Source organism: Sebastes fasciatus, chromosome 3, assembly GCF_043250625.1.
Source record: "Sebastes fasciatus isolate fSebFas1 chromosome 3, fSebFas1.pri, whole genome shotgun sequence".
In the NCBI taxonomy this organism is placed as follows: Eukaryota; Metazoa; Chordata; class Actinopteri; order Perciformes; family Sebastidae; genus Sebastes; species Sebastes fasciatus.
This window is the reverse complement of record NC_133797.1, coordinates 29,170,057-29,194,469: the sequence shown is the minus strand read 5'-3', so window position 1 is coordinate 29,194,469 and position 24,413 is coordinate 29,170,057. Positions and strand designations below refer to the sequence as shown.

Genomic DNA, 24,413 nt, shown 5'->3' with positions numbered 1-24,413 from the left:
TATTATTTTCCACTTTCACTGAGTTAAATCTTTTATCCAACTTCAAACTATTACCAAATATTAATTTATTTTCAGAATTTTAACCCTTTAAATTTCAGTTTGTTTATGTATTGCCACTGTTTTTTTTTTTAAATGAAAAACAACACAAAATTTGAATTATTCTATGTATACTAAATGCTAGGGGGAATTTTATTATTTTAATTTTTTCACGATCTGGGGTATGTCAATAATTACCAACGACATTGATTTTGATGCATTATTTTTTGTGCAGTATTAGATTAAAGAATCTTACCCTTTAACTTATAGTCCATGTAAAATGTCCATTATTGCCTTAAAAGTAAATCTTATACAGAAATGTACTGCACCTAGGAGGTATAATATATTATATTCTATTGAGTTTGAAGGCCTGGGGTGCATGTGCATGTATATGTATGTGAGTGGGTGGGTGAAGGTGTGTGTATAGCCCCTTTCCCACTGGACAAAAAAACACTACCCACTAACATCTGGCTTTTGTCTTTAGTGTTAAAGGTTAAAATCGGCATTCATTACAGGGACAAATGACTCTGTAGTAGTCACAGGTATTTATTTTTTAGCAGGTTTTCCCATGTTTAAAAAACCTGCATATACGTGCAAATTTTGATGGAATAGGGGTGTGTGTGTGTGTGTGCGTGTGTGTGCGTGTGTGTGTGTGTGTGCGAGAGAGCGAGAGAGAGAGATGGGGAGGGGAATTTTGTCTTGCAGTAAAATATAATTTCTATCTCTCTAGCTGCACACATGCACATGTACACATACACACACACACACACACACACACACTCACACACACACACTCACACACACACACACACTCTCAGACATTCACATCAACAGGATGGTAATGAGGTGCTACATGGATGTTTTAAGGCAACAGATTGGGATGCGCTCTGTAAGCCCCATGGGGAGCAGCATAACAGACTACATCCCTTTTCAGTGTGGACAAAACCATCCCCACCAAGACAGTCCAGTGTTTCCCTAACAATAAACCTTGAATTACCAGTGACATGAAGGCACTTCTCAACAAAAAGAAGAACATTCAGGTACGGGGACAGAGACCAACTTAAAAGTGTGCAGCAGGAGATGAGGGTCAAGCTAAGAGAGTCAAGGACGCCTACAAGCAGAAGCTGGAAAACAAACTCCAGCAGAAGAGTGTCAGAGAGGTGTGGTCTGGGATGGAACAGATCACAGGGTTTAAAGACAAGAGAAAACAGACAGAGGGCAGCTTGGACAGGGTCAGTGAATCTTTTTCAATTGGTTCACCTCGGGGTCCCCTTCCGCTCTCTCCCCCCGCCATCCCTCCGACCTCAGGTGAGCACATCTCTGGAGCTGCCACAGTTTGCGTACCGCCCCCAGGTTGGAGTGATGATGCCATCATCTACCTGCTGCAGCGTGCTCACTCACATCCGGACAGAGCAAGAAGCACTGTGTGAGGATCATGTTTTTTGACTTCTCAAGTGCCTGTGCGGCTGCGGAACCGCATGTCTGACACGGTGATCAGCAGTACACATCGGTGCACTGATCCGACTTTCAGTCCCGATACCGATAGCGATACCTGGGTTTGGGTATCTGCCGATACCGAGTACCGATCTAATACCAGTGTTTAATTAATAAGCTGTATGCCTCACTGTGTGGAAGTGACTGGGATTATTATTTTATGTGTATGGAAACATCAGGCTTGACTTAAATATTGTTTTCCTAACTTTGTAAAAAATGTTTACATATAATATATAGATATCAATTTAGTGAATTGTTATTTATTATTAAAATAATAAATTGTACACCAGCAACTTGGCAAAAATCTTCAAAATAACAGGAATTACAATTCAGGTGTAAACCTTTTCAACAAAACTGGTCAAAACTTGAACAGGAATTAAAGTTCCAGTAAATAATGTGTATAGTATATAAACATAGAATTGAATATAATAGATCGGCCCCATTGCCACCGATACCCGATCCAGCTATCTGAGTCGGTATCGGCCCGATATACGATCTGGTATCGTTAGGGACCGTCCTGTCGCCTCTTCTGTTCACTTCATACACCTCAGACTTTCAATATAACTCAGAGTTCTGTCATCTGCAGAAATTCACGGATTGCTATGCAGTAGTCGGATGTATTTAAGGTGGACAGGAATCTGAATACAGGGACGTGGTGGCCAGCTTCGCTGAGAGGTGCAGAGGGAACCACCTACTCCTGAACGTGACCCAAAACCAAGGAGATGGTTGTTGACTTCAGGAGAACAAAGACTGCTGTTGATCCCATCAACACTCTGGGAGAGGAGGTTGAGGGGGTGGACAAGTACCGTACAAGTATCATGGAGTTCACCTTGACAACAGACTGGACTGGAAATACAACACTGATGCTGTTTACAGGAAAGGACAGAGCAGACTCTACTTCCTGAGGAAACTCCAGTCCTTTAAAGTTTTGCAAACGCAATAATCTTTGCTGCAATGTTCTGGGGCAGTGACATCAGAGCTGGCGACCAAAACGGACTGAATAAACTCATTATCTGTTCTGGTGACCACCTTGGTGCTGTTAGAGGTGGTGATGGAGAAGAGGATACTGCACTCTTCATGCTGCATCATGGAAAACACATGAATGCATGTATGATTTTATGCTGTTATATAAATTATTCTAGTTCTGAGTCATGGAGGTTTTCAGGTTTTTAATGGAGACACATTTTCGAAGGCTGCCTGTGCCTCGGATCGAGCCAAATATTTTTCTCTAATACATGAAAATTGAGGCATATGTCTGCTGAAGTATCTCTAAAGCTGACCCTGCAGGATTTTTTCTCTGTAATCATCCTTACTGATTTTCACTGGCTATTATTTATACTCTGATTAGGACCGTATCATGTGGACGCATTTTAGGCTTTTCGCATATCATTTGTTCACTGCTTTTCGCGTGTCATTTGTATGCCACACACCAAAACTACGGTAATGTCTGCAGTTAAGTTTAGGAAACAAAACCACTCACAAGAATGTCATGGTTGCGCTTAAATAAGTACGTAAACTAAGTAAAATATGTATGGAAACAACGTAACGTAAGTACTGAAAGCACGTTATTAAAATCACTAAAAAACGTCACTAACACAACTTACAAAACAAAACAACAGTCTCGAACACCGTTTTCCTGGTTAAAAGTCGTGTTTTTGTTGGAGTGTGGCATATTTATTATGTGGATGCGTTTACATTACAGTCAGTACAGACTACATGGTGTAGAAATTACACGCCAAAAGCAAGAAAGGCGTTCGTATTGCACACTAAATGCCTTGCACATTATCATGTCATTCATATGCCTTTTCTGCGAATGGGCTGCAATTTTTGTCTTATCTTAAATCAAATGACACATTATCTTTTTTTTGACAAAACCATGTTAAAGTAATGGTGAAAAACATAACACAAATAAAAGTTTTCAAACATTTGAGGACCAGACCCAAAACGATGAATCCCATCATGTCTAAAAATGTGTTGCCTACAGATGGAAAACATTGAGTCAAGCAAATATGAAAGAAATTTCTGTCATCATGACTGGTAAGGATGATGCGCTCACTGTCTCGTATTTGACGCATTTTTGCGACAAAGTGACTGTAGCTCATTTTTACTGTACAGTATGTTACCATTCGGGGTCAAACAAGGAACATTCTGCTCCCTCTTGTGTTCTTCTTACTCACATGTTCTTTCAGCCAGGAAATCTCATTACAAAAAAAATGCATTATAAATCATCTGCACCTGGTGGCAGCGGTCGAAAGTACTGCTAGTCCTTTCTATCAAGTAGCACCTTAAACCTGCAGTAGGAAGAATGTTTCTGGCATCATTGGGCAGAAATTCCATAATAACCTTTCAGCATATTGTAATTCAAGTGTTCTGAGAGAAATAGATTCCTGCACCTCCTCGTGGCTCTGTTTTCAGGCCTTAAACAGCGGAGGTAGCTGTCAATCACTCGCAAATGGTCAAACAAGGCACAGCTGATCAAATATGAATCAATATTCTGTTACTGTAAAGCCTATTTCTCACCTCAAATGTTTTCAGAAACATCTTGTAGTGTACTGTTCAGCTGTAAAATGAGAGTTTGCTCCGTCTGGTGGGCGGTGCTTGGTATTTAGTAGAAGGTAGAAAAGGGACAGTTGAGAAAAGGAGACATTGAAAAAATAACCAACATAAAAATATTTCTAGCGCACTGAGATCTTTCGTGACTCACATACCAAATATGCACCAATTACTGAAGTTATACGAGAAACTACATTTTGATGCAGTCGGATGAGATGAAGCAACATTGTGCAGCACAGTCTAAATTTAAATCAACCTCCAGATTATCATCGTCAGGCTGAAAAAAGAAGAAAGAGTGTATAACTATTAATAATGATAATGGCATAGCAATATCTTCCCTCACAGTGTCGCTCCGAGGGAATGAAACCTTTAAACGTTTAAATGTTTCACTATTTGCTATTTGGCTTACTTTCCTAATAAAAAATGTAATTCTAAAAACACTTTGAACTTCTTCAGTGTACACATACAAAGTACAAGTTGGAAATAATAAAAGCCAAATATAAACTCAACTGTTTTTGGAGCTGTTAATTACTTCACTGTCTGTCGACATTTCAAGATTACTTTATTAGAAAAAGAAATTCTTGATTTTGAAATCTTCACAAAAGAAAGTTTTACAGGAGTTTTGGTGCACTTATTGAATATTAGTTGTAATAAATCAGTGCCTCAAACAACCACTAAAACTTTTTTTTTAGCAAAAAATAGTGGCAGATAGGACAGGATATAGTGACCGTTTTATAAAAATAACTTTTTTTAAATTAAATTTGCACTATTTCTACCCACTGCTGAATGTTCATGCATTAATGTCGTGGCTGCTCTTTATATCTTCAGTGTACGACTATAATTTATACTATAGCTGATTGCATGATTGATGAATAATCCCTGCTGAATTAGACTTCAACACTTCATACAAGGACGCCATCTAATCCGCAATTAAAGTTCAAGTGTTTTGCTCATTGGTTTGGTTTAAAGATCAAGTGGCATGATGTGACCTGCTCTATCTCTGAGTCGGAGGTCACATGTCGAAGTATCCTTGAGCAAAACACTTTACCCCAAATTGCTCTCGAAGGCTGTGCCATGGATGTGGGAGTGAGTATTTAGATTAGATCCTGATGGGCACGTTGGCACCTTGCATGGCAGCCTCTGCCATCAGTGTATGGATGTGTGTGTGGATGAGTGAATGCTGACATGTAGTGTAAAGCACTTTGAGTGGTCAGACAACTAGAAAAGCGCTATATAAATGCAAATCCGTTTACCATTTAGAATTAAACAATCCTCAATCATGCTCTGCTCTCAGTACAATACAGTCACGGACTACAATAAAGGGAAGATGAGGGGAAGATGGACTCCTCTCCTCACATGGTGGACAAAAGAAATCCTGGCACCATTAAGTTACACAACTCCACAAGGTCAGTTGCAAGCTGACAATAGTACATTGTTATTCACAGCAAGAGCGAGGTTTGAAAAGTTTTTTTCAAGCAATTCGAACTATTATTCCAGCGCAGGTTTTCAGGCCCCAGGTAATACTAAAAGTGATGCTCAGAACTGGGTGAAATCATCTCTTTTAGCCATAAATGCAAGTATCTGGTGTGAGATTAACAATCAAGGAGACTTGTCTTCACACACCTGGTGGAGTTCAACGTTGTGTATGAAAAGCAGATGTGTAAAGGTGTCTAAAGAATAATTTAAAGACATTTCTCCGCCAGAAGGCATGATGCACTACAGTTTAACTTTTTTCATAACAGCAGCATAATGTTAATATAGCACTGTGCTGAAAGTATTACTGTATATACACCTTGGGTTACCCATCCAGCAAACAAAAAATAAAATAAGATAATGAAAAACTAATAATAGCATCAAGCCTCAGACCCCAAAAAGTGAATATTGTCATGGATCACATATCTTTGGTGAATAGAGTGCTGCAGGAATGAGTCCTAAAACCCGAGAAGAGAAGAAAGGTCAGGATATCTTGTTCTCTGCTGCTTTGATTTTGACCTTTTTTTTTTTTAAGTGTGTTTTTCTCATTAGGCTGTTGAACATTTTTGTAAAGCCCCCTTTAAACATTTTATTTTTTCCAATTCAAATATGAGCCATTTGTTTGACAGAAAAAAAGGGTAATGTAATTATATATTGTTCCATAGAAGTTTGGTATCATCAACATTTTGTAACAATAAGATAAGATGCAAATAAGATACACACCGTTTTATTTATTTATTTGTGACTGTGTTTTGTTTAAATGTTTTACTTTTTAATGTTTGGCCCTTTTTTATTATTATTTCAAAATGGCAGTATACATAGTAACAGCAGAAAACATCAAAAACATTTACATACAGAAGAAGCATAGCGAAAACATAAACAAAGAGCTGTTCCAAACATAAAAGGACAACAGAAATGAAACAAAACCAACATAAAATTAAGAAACAAAAAAAAGACCACGGGAGAGAATGACAATAATTTCACTTAGAAACATTAAAGATATTGCATACATTCATTGTTTTCATTGCTTTTTTTTGTTTTGTGAGAAAGAAATTGTTGACAGATATAGATCCATTTCTTTCATAAATAAAGAGAAATTAGGCTTTTTTTGGGGTGAATTTACACTTGTTAATGTGGATCTTCGCAAGAATTAAAATTAAATGAATAAGAAAAAATGAATAAGAAAAACATTGTTGTTTGGCCCTGAGATGCTTCCTCGTGATGAAACTGACGTCATAGGTTACTCCATTCAATCGCAGCACTCTAAAAGTAAAGAAAAAGTTTGAATAGTCTATTTATTAAAAAAGCCTTGCCATACTTGAGAAGGGTATGTTTGAAAGACATGAGCATTGAGCAGGATCCAGAGTTTTTGAGGCTGGACCTATATTAGAGAAGAAAAGTCAGGATATCTTGCCCTAAGTGTGTTTTTCTCATTAGATTGTTGAACATTTTTATAAAGCCCCCTTTAAACATTTTATTTTTTTCAATTCAAATATGAACCATTTGTTTGATAGAAAAAAAAAAGGGTAATGTAATTATATATTGTTCCATAGAAGTTTGGTATCATCAACATTTTGTAACAATAAAATAAGATGCAAATAAAATACACACCATTTTATTTATTTATTTATTTATTTGTGACTGTGTTTTAATTTTGTAAGTGTTTTAATTTTTAATGCTTGGCCCCTGTCATGCTTTCCTCGTGACGAAACTGACGTCACAGGTTACTCCATCCAATCACAGCGCTCTAAAAGTAAAAAAAAAAACACTGTCGCTACACTCCACGTCTCCACTGCGCATGCGCGCACACACACACACACACACACACACACACACGCGCGCACGCACACACTCACACGGGAAGAGACAGGTCTCTTTTCTCCACAGAGGAAATCCAAGTCTGCTTAGAAAGGTAACAAAACACCTCTCTTTTGACTCGTTATGTTGTCATCTCAATGCTCACAGGTGTAGATAAACCTCTGTATGGTCCACTGTCTGTAAGCAGAACATCAACGCGTCTTTACTTTCTGTTTGTTATGCTAACCGGCGACAGCTAGCTCCAGTTAGCTAATCTGGCTAACACACACAGACCAAGTAGTAGTTAGCTTGGCACCTTGCTCTTTAAGCTAACGTCAGCTTTTGTTACCTCCTGTGGCTCTGGTTCCTACTGACTGATCACATTCACACAATCCTCGCTTCTCAAAGGGTTGTTGTAAACCTGGACACACGAAACTAGTCAAGCACAGTTAATAGATGACTAGTTATCAGCAGGTTTGAATGGCAGGTGTTTTAATTGAAAGTAGAGGAGGGATGAACTGTAGAGGATGTCGCTGGTGAAACTGCGTCTCGTCTCACATGTCTGCAGGGCCGGAGCCAAGGTTTAGATATCACACAGGTGCAGGTTTTGTCTTTTATTGGCTAATAGTAAGCAGGGGGATCTCACATGTATATATACATATACACGTGTATATGTGTATATATATATATATATAATGTTAAATACAGCAGGAAAATACAACATGAAACACATGTAAAGGATGGAAACCATTTAAAGTAAACTGTAGGAGAAAAACAGGGAAACAACATAGCCAAAGATGAAAAAAGAGCAAGGTATATAATGATGATGCTCTGTGGTGCTTAGTGACTAATTACTTTAATTATTAGTTTAGACAGTGGGGACGGTTATCAGACCACTACCAGTTGACTTAAGAGGGTTCATTATGGTAACAGACAGTCAGAGATGTATTTTGGTCCCAAGTCATGGAGAGATTTATAGAAAAGCAGCAGTGATTCAACATTTAGTTGGTGATTTTTCTTATACATTTTAACTGTAAAAGGGAATTTAAAGGACCAATGTGTAACAATTTGGGGGATCTATTGGCAGAAATGGAATCTAATATTAATTAGTATGCTTTCTTTAGTGTATAATCACCTGAAAATAAGAGTTGTTGTTTTTTCGTTACCTTAGAATGAGCTGTTTATATCTACATAGGGAGCGGGTCCTCTCCATGGAGTCCGCCATGTTGCGTCGCCATGTTTCTACAGAAGTCCAGAACGGCTCGGGCCGGAGTCGACAGCATTACTCTCCCGTTGCCGCCACTCTCTCTCTCTTGCTTCATTGCTCACCTCCCTCGCACACACACTCTCTAAGCACTGGCTCTGCTCCAAATGACCTACGCTACTCTTACAACAAATGACTCTAGAGAGGGTCAGTCACGTTTCCACCGTAACTCTCCAACATGCTTGGTAAATGGGAGAGGCTTCAGTTTGTTGCAATCTCAACCTCAAGTTTTAGTTAAGTTTAATTTAACTTATTTGGTGCAGATTACTAACTAGAAAAAAAAAATCAGAAACAGAAATATATCAAGAGTTAGCCATTGTTGTTTGCTATTGAGACACTTTTTACATTGCTGTATATCCTACAGGGGTAAAGTTGGTGGTAAATTTTATATTCTCTGTTCTAAAATGAATATTCACTGCTTTGACACCTGCACACCTTAACTTCTTTCGTTATTCTGAGGATGAATATAAATTTGATACTATCTTTTATTTGTGTTTGTGTGTGTGTGTGTTTTTTTTCTTTGCATCAGCTCTTAGGAGCTCATACCCACCAGTAAAGCTGTATAAGCACCGGGTTGACGGGACCGAAGGTAGCGGCGCATCGTACGGGGAGCTGCCTGCTGAAATCGCCATGAGCTACAAACCGATTGCTCCTGCCCCATCCGGCTCCAACCACACACCTCCAGGTTCTGACACCACACAGCCTTAATGTTGGACATTTTTCTGTGTTAAGGATATAAAACATTTTACACCATGGCCATGGGACATATTTCTGCTAAACATTCTTAATTACCATTATAAATCAATAGTAGTCCGACTAAACAATATTATATTGCAAGTAACCATAGCAACAATACATAATCATCATCATGCTGTGATAATGGTTAAACTAACAAATGGATAAACCAAAGATACTTACCACATTAACTAAGGGACTGGTAAGTGGCTATGGTGTACAGAGATAAAGCACTCTGAGGTGTCTTCAGTGTAAAAAGTAATGGCTTATGTGTATCAGGGAACATTACAGATAATCATTAATTATACCTTACTGAGATTAGATTAAATGTTTCACAAGACAAGTTTCTTCTCGTATTTGTGTTACAAGTTCAGGCTGTAGTGTGATACATCTCTTCTTCTCTTCTGTCCAGGCTCCTCGGTGCCCTCTCCATCCCTCCCCTCGTCATCCAACTTTAGGCCGGCTTTTAGTGACTTTGGCCCACCCTCCATGGGCTTTGTTCAGGTATGTCTGTAGTACAGTTATTCATACTGTTGTGTTGTCTTTGGTAATACCATATACATACATATATATATATATATAGGGCCGGGCGATATGACTTATAAATAATATCTCGATTAGGGCTGTTATCCGCGTTCATGAAACCTGCCTTGGCGGAGATCTGCGCTCTCCTAGTGCACTTCTAGTTTTGAAGTGAATTGGTCTGTGGAAACGGGATGTTTCTCAATGACACTTTGAGGGGGTATACTGTCAAGTTTGACTAATTATTCACACAAGTAAAATTAAAATTTTTCCCTGACATACAGTTTGCATGCAGTAGTGCCACCGTGGCCGGAGGCATTATATTTTTGGGTTGTCCGTCTGTCCATCTGACCAATTCTAGTGAACGCGATATTTCAGGAACGCCTGGAGGGAATTTCTTAAAGCCAGTTTCTTAAATGCTCTTACCATAATGTTGTATGTTATATGTTGTGTATGTTCACGTACTGCAAAACAACGTGGGAGCTAGTTTGACCGTTGAAGCTGGCATCTTCCATCACCGTTTTTTCGACCGCAACGTATAAACTCGCTTTGGCGCTTCACTACTTTCGCTCTCTGCAGGCTCTTTCCCTGCTTCCCTCCAGATACAAAAACACATGCCTCATACAGACATCAATGCTGATACGCCACACACACTCGCTCAGGAGAGAGTGTCTTTTAGAGGGAGAACGTAGAACAAGCCACAATACATTGAGTATATTCGATATATCGCCCACCCCTACATACATACATACATAATCAACCAGTAATCAAACTACAACCACTCTTTTATGATGTTTTTTTATGTGGGCCTGTGCAGGTCGAAGGATAAAGCTTGTACTTGATATCATGGCTTTGTCAGCCACTTGGCATAAATGTCCTTACTTTGGCTGCAGCAGTATGATACCTGCAAAGCACATGAATGAGTAACGTATCACAACATTGCATACTTGTTGTTTTATTTGTGATGAACAGATTATAAATGTTTCAAACAAATGCTCCAGCCAAGGGTGAGCTGAACACACGGCTGTTATATGAATGCTAATTATTGTGAACTGGCTTGTATTTATGAGGGACTTTTCCTTCATTTGCAGCAGCCGTGAGCGAGAGAGGGTCTGCTTCCGCTAGTTCACATTCAAAAAGCTTTAGAAAATTACATTTTGAGCTGTCTTTCTGTATTCATGGAGTATAGTAAATACTGACAGCTCTGGAAAACTGTTAATGTAAGGCAGCTGCAGGCAGGTGACCTACACAAGTGTTGACCTAGCCAAGGGGAGGGCTGACTCGTTACGTGATTGACATGCATGTAAACAAACGAATGTCCAGCTGTGACAAGTCTTGATAGATCTTTTTTTTTCTGCCCCAAACATGACATGTTTGTGAAAATACACAAACAGCCTGTCAAAGTGTCTCAAGGGTCAACCTACAGTGAGCTTCTGTCTGTCATTGAGGAGATGAGCCGTGAGATCAGGCCTACATACGCTGGGAGCAAGAGCGCTATGGAGAGGCTAAAGAGAGGTATATTTCATTTTACTTTACTTTACTTACAAGTAATGATTTGTGTGTGGTGTGTATCATGAGTAGTTCATAAAAGTGCTGAAGGGGGGAAGAAAGAGTTGTTCCTGCTGTACTTTTTGTGCTTTTATTATGGAAATGAAGGACCTTGGTCATTGACTAATGGGAATAGAATAAACCTTGTCTTTTAAGCCCTGTTCAGACCTGGCATTAACATGCATACTGAGTGATCGGATCACAAGTGGACAGCTTTAAGTATGTCTGTTCACACCTGCCATTAGAATACGTCTCCACATGCGTCTTGAGTGGCCACTTGTGATCCGATCTATGGGGTCTAACAGATCCCAAACAAATGTCACTATGTAAGAAAACATCCATTTCTTTGTCTGTGAATGAGTTTTTGTCAAACAAAAGGAATATATATTTAATCATGTGTAGCCCGTATAAAACATAAAATATTTGATTATTTGGTACCATAACAAAGCTTAATGGCAGTGGCGCCGGCAGGATTGTATTTCATAGTACACACAAGAACCGCCCGTCAGTTTATAGGCTACCTTTTAACGTGTAGGTTTCCAGGCACATACAACGTCCACTCAGTGAGCGAGCAAGAGGGAGCGAGAGATTGATTTGTGTTTTTTTGCACGGACGTTACTGATGCAACACCACCATAAAACTCTGAGTAGCCTACCGTACGCAAATCAAAGACCAGCCAACAGGCCTGAAAAACAAAAACAGCCAGCCTAAATAATAGGCTACAATATAGTGAGAGGCCTGTGCCACGAAGCAGGATTCGGGATTAGGGAGGTAACTTCAGGGTTAACCCTGGGTTTTCAGTCCTACGACGGGGTAGGTCGCTGTGGTAACTTATGCAGAACACCTAACCTGCTCCGTAACAGGTTATGTTAGAGATAACAGATCAACTCGTATAAAAGCACCGACTACTGACCAATCAAAGCTCAGTGTGCGGGTTGTCAGAAAATATTATACAAATACGAAGAAGTTTAAGTCATAAACCAGGCTAAAAGCAACACAGTTTAAAACTGCCAAATGCAGAAAAGACAGCTGGCACGAAATCTCCGACTGTGTAAATGCGTAAATTAATAGGCTTATAATATCACTGCCTCATCTGGCACGGTAGATCTGACTGTATTTACATACAGTATGTGTATTCTGTTAAATTAACGTGTTGCTTAGATGTATTGTTATGGCGTGTATGACAAAATTTTAGCCTTATTCTTTCAGCTGCAACCCCAGCTGAGTGAAACGGACTTGGGAGCAAATCAAAAATAAATAGGCTATAAAAACATTATTTAAAGCGATAGCCTTACTTTCGTATCTCATAAGCAGGGCTGTATCAAATACGTCTGATACGCATGGATCAGGTTACATTTACCTGAGTTTTGAGATTACTTTTCCATGTCCGGTCTCCTGCTCACCAAATGCATGCTGCATTTAAGCACTGATGGAAAACTGGGACATCTGGGCTTTCAGTGAAATCGTGTGTAATTTCAAAGTGGGAAAGATGTTTTCCCAGAGAACCATGTAATAAAAATCAGTCATTAAGCGCAAATGCAACATATTCCCTCATTTAGCAGCAGCATAATAAGAACAGTTGGGCACTAACAACAATATGCAACAGCAAGACCACAAAAAAAAATGTATGCATGGTGCGTGTAGGATTACGGCTGCCGGCGCCACTGCTTAATGGTAATAATTTCCATATTTATCACCCAAAATTTGTCAGCCAAGTTGTGGGCAAAGGGAAGTATTACTAATTCAATACTTTTTTTACACATTAGGTTTAAATAAAGGCAGAAGCAAAGACAAACAAAAAAATGAGATAATGACAACATTGATTGATTTTGCTATTATTATTATTACTATATATATTTTTTCTTTTTTTTTTATACATACAGCAGTGGGGTATGTGGACACAGAACAATGAGGAAGTAAAGCCATTGCCCACACAACACGAGGGTTAAAAAGACCATGTACTGTTTAAACCTGTAAGACAAAAGTCCCTGACTAGTCAGCTTTTGACCACAATTTGTAGTCCGAGAAGGAAATGATCATTATGTTCCTTTTTTTGCTCTGTTTTTAAATTCTGATGGATAGTAATTAAGATGCATAGAAATAATAGATGGGCGTGATTAGAATAGAATCACATGCATTTGAAACCTCAGTAACTGCTGTGGTGATAATTTAACAGGCAGACAGACGGCTAAAAGCAATTTTGCTTTTAACTTGACCTGCAGTTTTCTCAGTCAAAGGCAATTCTGTCATCTCAGAAGTAATGGCTGTCTTAGATTCTACCAATTATTCAGCAATGTATGTCATTAATGTCAAACGTTGATTTAATGCCTACTTGCACCTTGTGTCTGTCTTATTCAGGTATAATCCATGCCCGTGCACTGGTCAGGGAGTGTCTTGCAGAGACGGAGAGAAGTGCACGCACATAACCTTTTCGAAAGCTCCCTTCACTCCTTCACTCTTTCCCTGTTGGAGCCTGTCCTCATTAAGATCCCCATCATCTGTTTTACAGCCATTTTCTATCTTCTCACCTTTTGCGCTTTCCTCAACGGCTTTTTATAGGTGCATTATGTCCTTCTCGTCTCCACTGTTCCCTGCATTCCACCAGACCTATTTTGCCCATCACAAATGTGGGGTGTATGCAAAATGCAATTTTGTATCTATTTTGAAAATAAGTGTGGGGAATTTCAACACATTTTAAAGTTGAGCTAAAACGTAAGTAAAATGGATGGGAATCTTTAAAGTATTAGTTGTTCAATAATGGCAATTGACCAAGAAAGTTGGGGTTTTTTAATGATGAAATTAATGTTCCAGCTGCACCTGTGCTCAAGTTTCTATTCTGAGCATCACTCTGCAACCACTGAATATTTTTTGTTAATATGAGCATCTTGAATATACCCCATTTCCATCCATCCTTGCTTTGTTTATCATATTTTGTAGTGTAAACACACCTTAGATGTTTCTCAATCCCAAGGACGCTGTACATCTCAAGTCAATTTGTTAGTATGGAAATTTTGTAAACCAGATTTTTGCAGTTCTGTATGTATATCTTAATTAAATAATATAAAAAAACACTTTCAGTGGCCGTTTCATTTGTGAAACATAATTAATAGGTTTCTACAGAATTTGTGGGTAGATAAACTGCACACGGTGATGAGACACCTTCATATGAAATGTTTTTTTTAATTAAAATGTTCATTACTGACCTTTGACAGAGACTCTTCGCACAAGGTCCATTTATTTGAAATCTACTGTTGAAGGCCCCAATATGTGAGAGCTTTGAAAATATTTCTAAAGGTGCTCTATACGATTTTCAAAGCATTAATATAGCAACAAACAACTATTTGCTATGTGAAGATATAGAGGAGTAATGTCTACCTGAGCAGAGAATGAAGTCACTCTCACCTGTGTGTTGTAATCAGAGTTTCTCTGTGCGTTGTTTACATAGCAGGGCCGGCCATGTGTGCTTTTAGTGCATGTTCCTGCAGGTGACCGTACCCCACTGGCTAGCTCACGGCTGCCGCTCTGCAATGCTCTGCAATGCTCTCATATGGCGGTTACAGCTGCTAACGCCGTCCCGGAAGAGTAACACCCACCCTCTGGTTCCCCCTCAGGTAAACTGCTAACTGTCAGCACTTTTGCCAGTTTTTTCCCACTGTTAGCTCTGTTAGCATCGTTAACTGCGAGCCGCCGACTCGGCCATCGCCATATTGAGAGCACCTTTAAGTGCACCTTGTGCTAAGAACTTTTTTGTCAGTTTCTTTAAAGGTTCTCTTTACAACATTCAGAGCATTAATATAGCAGGGAACAACTATTTGCTATGTAAAGATATAATGGAGCAGAGAATTAAGTCACACTCCCGCTGTGTGTGTGTGTGTGTGTGTGTTCTAATCCGAGCTTCTCTGCGCTTTGTTTACGTAGCCGGTCCGGCTGCACATGCATGTGACTCCCTCTGTGCGTGCCCCACTGAGTGGCTAATCTCTGCACTGCGTTCGTATGGCGGTTACCACATAACGGCGTCCCAACTGACGGCAATGTTGCGGAAGCATAGCGCCCGCCCTCCGATCCCCCCTCAGGTTAACATTGTTAACTCTGTTAGCACTGTTGCCGTTGTTTGCACTGTTTGCGTTTTTCAGTGCCCAATCCGTTCTGCACATGCACACCTACCCAGTATGCCTTGCGGAAGACTCGCCCCTACTTTACCTCTGATTGACTACTGACTTCTAAACGCTAACAGTAGGGAGCCTAGCTATGATGCTAACCGTAGCTTCGGAGCTGCCGTGGCTGCAGAGAGCGGCTCGGCCATAGCAGCTCTGAAGTCTGAAGGTAGGCTGCCCGGTATCCAAACACGGGTATGTTTCTTTTTTTTTACAAATTTTGTATGCTATTTCATCATTAAATTCACTTTGGGGAATTTTTGAGGCGATAAATTAATTGTAGATTTTTGAATATTAAATATCAAATTTTCGTAAAACTGACAATTTATGAATTCTATACAGTTGATTTCTAGCCTCAAAAATTCTCAGAAGTGAATTAATGAATAAACATACCGGTGTTCGGACTGGGTGACCTAACTTCAGTGCTGCCATGGCTGAGGAGAGCGACTCAGATTAGCTCCGGGTAGCATCATAGCTAGGCTATCTACAGGTAGTGTTTAGAAGCAAGTAGCCAATTAGAGGCAGAGTAGGGACAGGTCTTTCCGCAAGGCATACTGGGTAGGCGCGCCAGCACAGATCGGGCACTGACAGAGCTGTTAGCACCGTCAGCTGCTAGCTCAGCCATTGCCATGTTGAGAGCCGCGAGGAAGCAATTCCTCAATCATAGATTTGCTCTGAATTCCGTATAGAGCTCCTTTTTAAATATTTTGAGCATCTTTTACTGAGGAATATAATGGGATTATCCGTCTAACTGACACAACACAAACCATTTTTCCAAAATCATGTCTGCATGTCACAAATAAATTTAAAGAAAATGCAAAGCTGGGGATTAACACAAATTTATTTTCAGTTACATAATCACAACCTCAATAACATCTCACTTCAGACAGGTCGGGCTAACGACCTGCTGCTTCACATGAAGAGTAATGAGTAGCTCTTTGTAAGCAAGTGACGGAGATAGTGAGTACATCTTGACAAAAATAATATACTAGTATAGGTCTTACATATATGAAATAAGTACATAGGAGAAAGCAAAGATAACACAAGTCCACGTGTGTTATATAATGATTGTCACAGACAGCTCGGTTTGCCAGTCGCATCTACCAGGAGATACTGGTCTCCTGCTTATTATCCTGCTTATTCCAGTGCTTCCGCTGTGACCAAGGTAGAAGAGGGGGTCTGGCGGTGCAAGGCAGAGGTGTGCATGTGAGTACATGATGTCCCTTGTGCAAAAAAAAAAAAGTATTCCTTGGTTTTCTCAGGAGAGGGCATTTCTATCTGGAATCCTTGTTGGGTACAATTAAGAGTAACTCTAGGACTATCCAACAGCTCTGCACATATTTCAGAGAAAGCAAGACAACATAAAATGCTTAAACTAATTGTTTCTAATACTGTGGCAAATTGGTGTTTGCTATATAAATTGCAATACAGTGACGCTCCACAAACAGCTGACAAATTCATCATTAAATAAAAAAAATTAAAAAAAATCTCTGCCGCAAATCTGGTGAAAAGTGTTGCTAAGGATAACATTCTGTAGCTAGCAACCCATTACTGAGAGCAAGTTATTTACTAAGACTGTCGACATTTCTGAAGCTAAGTAAAGAGAAGTTATCTTAGACTGAAAATCGTGGTGCTCTGAAATAATGATGCTGTTGGCCAGTACATATGGTTTCTGTGGGACTTTGGACTTTCATTAAAGTCAAGCTAATAATGTCAGCATGTCCTAATGAAAGACAGATCTTTACCTTTAGAGAGCGAGGGATTAAGGCAGGAATGCAAATCGCACCTAAGTATATATGCGTGATTTTGTGTGTATGACCTGACATTGTGTCAGAGTATGTCTGCGTGTGCCGAGTAGGGCAGGGTGGCAGAGTGTTTGGTTTGGGTGCATGGATAAAAACTAAAACACCAGTCAGTGTCGTTTCTCCTCCATCTTGAAATTCACAGGCATCCTCTTGTTCCAACCCACTGTGAGATTCAACCCTGTGAGGAGAAAGAGCACATACTTTAAGATTATTTGTAGGAATTTGAGTTGAATATTAGGGGTGGGGAAAAGAATCGATTCACCTATGTATTGCGTTTTCCCTTTACGATTTTGATTTTTTTTTTTTTTATGCCAGAATCGATAAAAGGGCTTCATTTAAATCTGTGCGGAGGTAGAAGGAAGTTAACGCTTTTATTGTTGTAGTCCGAGTATTGTGATGTCATACCCGTTTCAAGAACAAAACAAAGCAAAGAAGCCGACAGAGGGTCTGCCGTCCGCGGGGATACGTCTGACACCGTCACCAGGTAAATCCAAAGTATGGTAAACACATTGCCAGGAAAAGCAGTAGGGCTGGGGCGATACACCTATCTCCCGATTCAATTCTATCACGATACTTGGGTGATGATTCGATATATTGCGATCTTTGTTCATTTCGAACACTAAACCATGAGAAAAAGTTGAATCATACACCTCTAGGGACTTTTACTTTGGAAAATATCTAAATTAATACAGTAAGAATGTTTAATTTTCAGCAAGTATGTAGTCAGAGGTGAGCTGAAGTCAAATATATCAGTCAATGTAAGGTATTATTTATTAATTTTTTTCCCGGCAACCCAAAAATCAAAGAATAAAGACTTTTACCTCATAAATTAGTGGTATTTTATTCTGGCTTGACCGCACGTTACCGCAATACGATAACGTTTCCTGTCCATGACAGAGTTAACATGCAGATTTAGCCATGATGTCTAGCTCTGCTTCTCCTGGCAATGTGTGAAACCCAAAGTGTTTCCATACTATACTCTATATGTAGTGTTTACCACTTTGGCTTTAACATGTGAGGGTTTAAGTCGTATCCACATGGACCCTCCGCCGTTTTCTACTTTTTCGTTGCGGCCGGCTGTGGTTTGTTTTGGTTGACAGATACGGAACGGATATGACGTCACGTTACTCAGACTACAACAATAAAAGAGATAACTTCCTTTTACCGCCGCATAGACTCAAATGAAGCAAATATATAGATTCTGGCATTGAAAAGAAATTGCGATACAAAGATGAATCGATTTTTTCCCCACCCTTAGTAAAGTATGGAAACACTTTGGGTTTCACACATTGCCAGGAAGAGCTAGACACGGTTAAAGCTGCATGCAAACTCTTTATCGACAAGAAACGTTATCGTATTGCGGTAACGTGCGGTCAAGCCAGCCGTCCCTCGCATCACCATAGTCAGATGCAGCCAAACGGCCCCGATGGAGCTGTCCATGGATGTTTGAAGAGAACGGAGCTGACGGGAGAGCTAGCGACGGACTTGGCGAAGGGTTAGTAAGTAAGTATACATGTGTGACTATGTCTGGTTTTCAAAATAAGGTGTTAACAAACGGTACCGTATATACAAAATACATACATGGACATAATAATTGGATTATATTCACCAGAAGTATAAAACATTACATATCCCTTACAAATTAAAAATAAATACCGCTGATTTATGAGAGAAATGTCTTCATTCTTTGATTTTTTTTTTGGTTGCTGGAAGAAATTAAATATTTCCTGACAATGACTGATATATTTGACTTCAGGACACCTCCGATTACATACATGCTGAACATCAAAATGTGTAATGTATTAATTTAGAGAGTTCTAAAGTCCATAGAAGTGTATGATTCAACTTTTTCCCATAGTCTAGTGTTAAAGTTAATAACAATCTTTGTAATATAGAAGTGCAATACATATCGAATCAGCACCCAAGTATCATGATAGTATCGAATCGGGAGGTGAGCGTATCGTCCCAGCTCTATTGAGTATCTGGGGAACAAATAGGAGATAGTCGTAATTAAAAGAAATAAAACTCAAAAGTAGACTTACTGTAGTGGCAGTGGCAGGTGGTGCGTTGTAGTTGAATAGGTCTTTGTAGCGACCCTTTTCCTCCTTCTCTTTGGTGCGGATCCTCTCCTCCATGGCTTTCAACTCCTTGGCAACAGACGGCCCCAGAGAAGGGTCCAGCTCCAACACCTTATCAAAGTCCGCCTTTGCCTCTACCTCGTTCCACACTGCAGCGTGGGCCTTAGCTCGCTTGTAGAAGGCCTTCACATTGTCTGTTAAAAAGGGGACAAAGAAAATGAAAAAAAATTCTTCAAGCAAGTGGAGAACCAAGACACGGTTATCAACGACTTAACATGATGAACAATTAACAGCATTTGCAGACGGGGCTAAGCCACCAACCTGTGACAATGCACTGCATGCAATTTAAAAGGAGGATGATAGCGTCCAGGATAAATTTGACTGTTTTTACTATGTAAGCTGTGCAGTTAATTTTCTAGTGAAATTGTCAGTCGTACTGTTAAATGCTGAGCTATATAAGTGACAACAATGGCTATTATATTATATAAATAAACCTCAGACAGACTTGTAGATAAATCATCTGTCTAAAATCACAAATACAGTATGAAACAATTACCGATGTGCTAATGTCAACACAGCAATCGGACTCAATATCATACATCATGCATTAAAAAATTGGGCCGCATGCCTAGGACCCTTATTTTTTTTAACAAAGCCTACTATCTGAAACGTAAATGATTGTTTAATACTCCTTGTTTTACCATTTTAATTAAGTTTAAATAATTAATATTTAAACTGTGCCGAGTGCCTGTTTACCCCCCCCAATACGTGTTATCAGTCAGTCAAACGTCAATAACATGTTATTTCAATTCTGTTTTCTAGTTGCTTCTCACTCTCAGGAGTCAGTTATGTAACAAATGCAACCTTACTTATTTTAATCCAAACCATAATATTTTTCTTTCCTACATTAGGCTATTTCTGTGAGATCACGTTGCAGTGGAGAGAAAGTAGCATATAGGTGGAATAAAACTAGTTTCCTAGAAATGCGGTCATGAACCTGCAGCCTCCTCTATTGCAGGAACATAATATTGAGTGAAGCAGCGGTGTTTTTTCTCATGTAGGTTTTTTGTTCAAGCTCAACATCACGATCACAAGTTTACACTTTTTTCAAATCTAAACCAATCTGAAATAGACAGTTCCCTCTTTGAAATCACAAATAATTACTAACTGTAGTGGCAACAGAAATCTTTCTTCTCGGCTGGTTTGTGTAAAGCACCAACAGCAAAGGCGTACCTTCATATTTGAAGACTATGGATGAGCAGTGTTCGATGACTTCGTAGTACTGGCCCTGGAGTAACTTGCACTGGCAGTAGTTGAGGAGCAGTGGCGTGATCATATGGTCCAACTTCACCCATACTTCGTCTCCAGGGTGCTCCTTAAAGGTGAGACAAAAGTCACAGAGAGGAGTTAGAGAATACAATTTATTGGATACAAAAAACTGGATCTGACCTTTTTTCTTTTGAATTCAACTGTGCCCTAACCTTCATCTGTAGATTTTTGAGGCAGGCAATGCCATTGTAGTACTTTTCTGTGGCATCCTTAATTTGGCCCTTTTTAAAAAGCATGTTGCCCTCCTCGTGGATCTGAGGAACGAGCTGGAGTTTCTCTTCGTCTGTCATGGCCCACACGTCAAGCTGGAACGATCCTGGACACAGAACCTGAACAGAGAAAGAGATGGAAAATCAGTAGCAGCCGGGGCTTACATTGTAGGAGAGTTAAAATGCAGTTGTGCTTAGTAGCACATAGCAACTCTTATTGGTACATATCTATTACGTTAATAGTTTATTAGGTGCACCTCTACAGTCATGCAATTCATTACAATACCCCTGCAATGAATCCCGCCTTAGTGAGCCTTATAACTTTCAGTTTTTGCTTAAACAGTGTTATAAAGGTTTTCATCCAACTATCAACAACAATTACGACCGTCCTGTAATGTAAGTAATACACCTATGGATAAGTACCTCATACAACCCCACTTCAAAAACACCCAAACTTTCCCTTTAAAGTTGAAATGAAAGGTTCAACCAAGTTAAGCTGGTTTACTAAATGGTTTTCCACTCTAATGAACAATTATATAACAAACATGACAAATGCCAGCGGCAATAGCGCCGCCATGTAGCAGTACTCTCGCCTGTGATGTCACGAGGTTGGTTGGCTCAGCTGAGTTACACAGATACGACGGTAGAGACTGTGAAAGACAGAGACTGACGACACTATATTGTATTGTTCCTGGATGTCAAGATGAGTTTCACAATGTTAAAATCAAGGACAAAACAGTCCATTTCATAAACTGCATCTGAAACGGAGATCAGTTCATTAGAGTGGAAATCCATTTAGTAAACCAGCTTAACTTGGTTAAACATTTCATTTCAACTTTAAACTTTGGCCTCTCCCCTTCCTGCTCACCTCCTGCAGCTCGATGGTGAAGACAAGAGGCTGTGGATTGGCCTGAAGCTGATCCAGGTCCTTGTGCCCTAGGGAGTGGTGTGAGTGGATCTGGGCAATGCCGCAGCAATGCCTCTGGCCTTCAAGGGGGTCCTTACCGGCACTGATGTTTCTCAGGGACTGGGAAACGAGCGGGTATAGTGCTGTGTGCTGAAGGGGGGAAACAGAAATGGTCAATGCACAGAAAGAACAGCATTGCCACTCAAACCCAAATGGCCAGCTCACTCACCTTATTGTCACAGGTAAATTCTGCAATTTCTCCTTGTTTCATGGTGATGACCACTCTCTCCCACACAGCCAGTTTAAACTTCTTGCCCATGATGAGCTCCATGGGTTTGCTGCGGCCCCCCATGGTTCTGGAGTCATCCAGCATTGTGCCATCGCACTGGCTGGTGCGGTAGTGGAAGACCACCTGGTTTAAACAGAGATAAGACGAACAAAAAAACAACATTAAACACTGCTCAACGGTTGAACTATTCAATTCAAATCAATTTGCTTTATTGGCATGGCTGTCAGGTGAACAATGTTGCCAAAGCGTCAATTCAATAATAAATAAAAAATAAAAAAGAACAAAATAAAAACAAAATTCTCTTAAAAATTCATTAAGCAAATTACAATATATATATATCTAAAAAGAACATGCATGTAAATGGAAGAAAACAATAAACAAGTAATTAATGTTTGCTGTGTCAATAAAACAAACAAAAAAAAATAATTAATAACAATATATTGCAATATCAAAGGATACATGTAAAAAACAGCAACAAAAAAAAACAGGACTAAATAAAAAGCAGAGTGTGAGTTACATCTATTATGTGTTGTTGTGGTTGTCTCAGGCTGTGACATTTGAACTATCTGTTGTGACATCACGCTTTTAAAAGACACGAGATCACCTGGTTAAACAAGAGATAAGACGAACACAAACAACAGTAAACACTGCTCAACGCTTGTTTACTAGAAAACAAAAGAAACAATCTGTACTTATATGTGACAGGCCTGGAGAGCGTCGACGCTCTATCTGCTCCATTCTGACCAATCACAACAACGGAAAATTTGATTGACGTGGTGCGCCGACCAATCAGCGTTCATAAACACATGCCATCCGGTCCCGCCCCCCTGTCTTTTCCATCAGATGGAAGAAAATAAGGAGAAAAATGGCTAAAAAACAGCCAGCTTTAAACAAATCTAACGTTTTATCACCAGAAAAGCAAACAACACTCTCAAGTAAGTCAGCGTTGTTTATATACAAGCGCAATACGTTTTGTTGTAACATTAATCTGACAGTCTAACATCTGAGCTAGCTGGAGATTAGCATTAGCATTATTAGCTAACGTGCTTCGTCGCGTTTCTTTAACTGTTTCAGAGGACAGGACTCAACATATCCAACCGGAGACACTCTGTAGTGTTACCTTGGTTCCATTGGGAAAGGTCGATAGCTCTCCTTTACCAGGACTGATCAGTTTCTTTATTATTCCTTCCTCCAGCAGCTTGCGTGCCTCTTCCTCCATCCTTGACCGAGAGTCTCTATGACGACTAGATGACGATGTTTGCCGAAAGATGACGATGTTTGCCGAAAGATGACGATGTTTGCCGAAGCCTCGAGTCGTTTCGTGAGACGTCCCTTTAAGGCCCCAGAGCGCCCTCTATACACGCAGACTGGGTTAGACTCCTTTTCTTTTTTTGCTCAGTCTTTTTATTTGTATTCTGCACAAAATCCAATAAATCACAGAAATAATTGTATAAACAAATTATATCCCCCCCCCATCCCTATAACAATATTACTGTACCATTAGATAAGCAGAGTTAATTTCATAAACAATTACATTTATACATATAAATGAATTCAATCCAATAGAAACATAAATGAAACATATACAAAAAAAAGAAGGAAAAAGGAAAGGACCAAAAACACAAAAAGATAAGTAAATTAAAAATAATAATGATAAATAAATAAAAAAAAAAAAACTAAATATAAGTTGTGAATTATATGTAATATGGGGTCAGCAGTTTAAAACTTCAATGTCAGTGGTATCCATTTTTTCTATATTTTGGATTAAAAAAGGTCTCCATATAGCATAACATTTCTGAGCACACCCTCTTGTAGTATAGCGAATCTTCTCCAATACCAAATGATGTATGAGATCAACAACATTAAAATGCTGCTTAGACATTGATGCATCACTAATAATGATTCATTATTATAATACATAACGATATAACACTGACAGGAGCTATTCTGCTACCCAATGAGTACTTTTACTTTTGTTATTTTTTGTGCTTTTGCTTAAGTACCTGCATACTTCCCCCACCACTGTGTATCACACCACATACAGTATTACATCACAAGCAGTATGTGGGTATTATTATGTTCTACTGTGGTGGAAAAAAAGGTTAATAGCTCAATTTATTAAAATGTTTAAAAAACGTTTTTTTCAGAGTTAATTAACCTCTAGTGACATGGAGCCACAACAATTCAATAGCTTTGTTGACAGTGTTGAAATCTCTACAC

At 39.4% G+C, this 24,413-nt stretch overlaps 2 protein-coding genes across 2 annotated transcripts; one reads left to right on the top strand and one right to left on the bottom strand.

Moving 5' to 3' along the window:
- Positions 1–7,338: 7,338 nt before the first annotated feature.
- On the top strand, positions 7,339–14,493 carry cdk2ap2 (cyclin dependent kinase 2 associated protein 2). Its single transcript, XM_074630045.1, has 5 exons — positions 7,339–7,468; positions 9,147–9,302; positions 9,765–9,856; positions 11,269–11,389; positions 13,781–14,493. The coding sequence occupies exons 2-5, from the start codon at positions 9,248–9,250 to the stop codon at positions 13,846–13,848; spliced, it is 336 nt and encodes a 111-aa protein (XP_074486146.1). The 5' UTR covers positions 7,339–7,468; positions 9,147–9,247; the 3' UTR covers positions 13,849–14,493.
- A 1,906-nt stretch (positions 14,494–16,399) lies between these two features.
- aip (aryl hydrocarbon receptor interacting protein) lies at positions 16,400–23,471 on the bottom strand. The gene is made up of 7 exons (XM_074630044.1): positions 23,314–23,471; positions 22,134–22,316; positions 21,866–22,054; positions 20,941–21,117; positions 20,693–20,834; positions 19,424–19,653; positions 16,400–17,559 (listed from the first exon to the last, which is right to left on the bottom strand). The coding sequence occupies exons 1-7, from the start codon at positions 23,410–23,412 to the stop codon at positions 17,554–17,556; spliced, it is 1,026 nt and encodes a 341-aa protein (XP_074486145.1). The 5' UTR covers positions 23,413–23,471; the 3' UTR covers positions 16,400–17,553.
- Between the last annotated feature and the right edge of the window lie 942 nt (positions 23,472–24,413).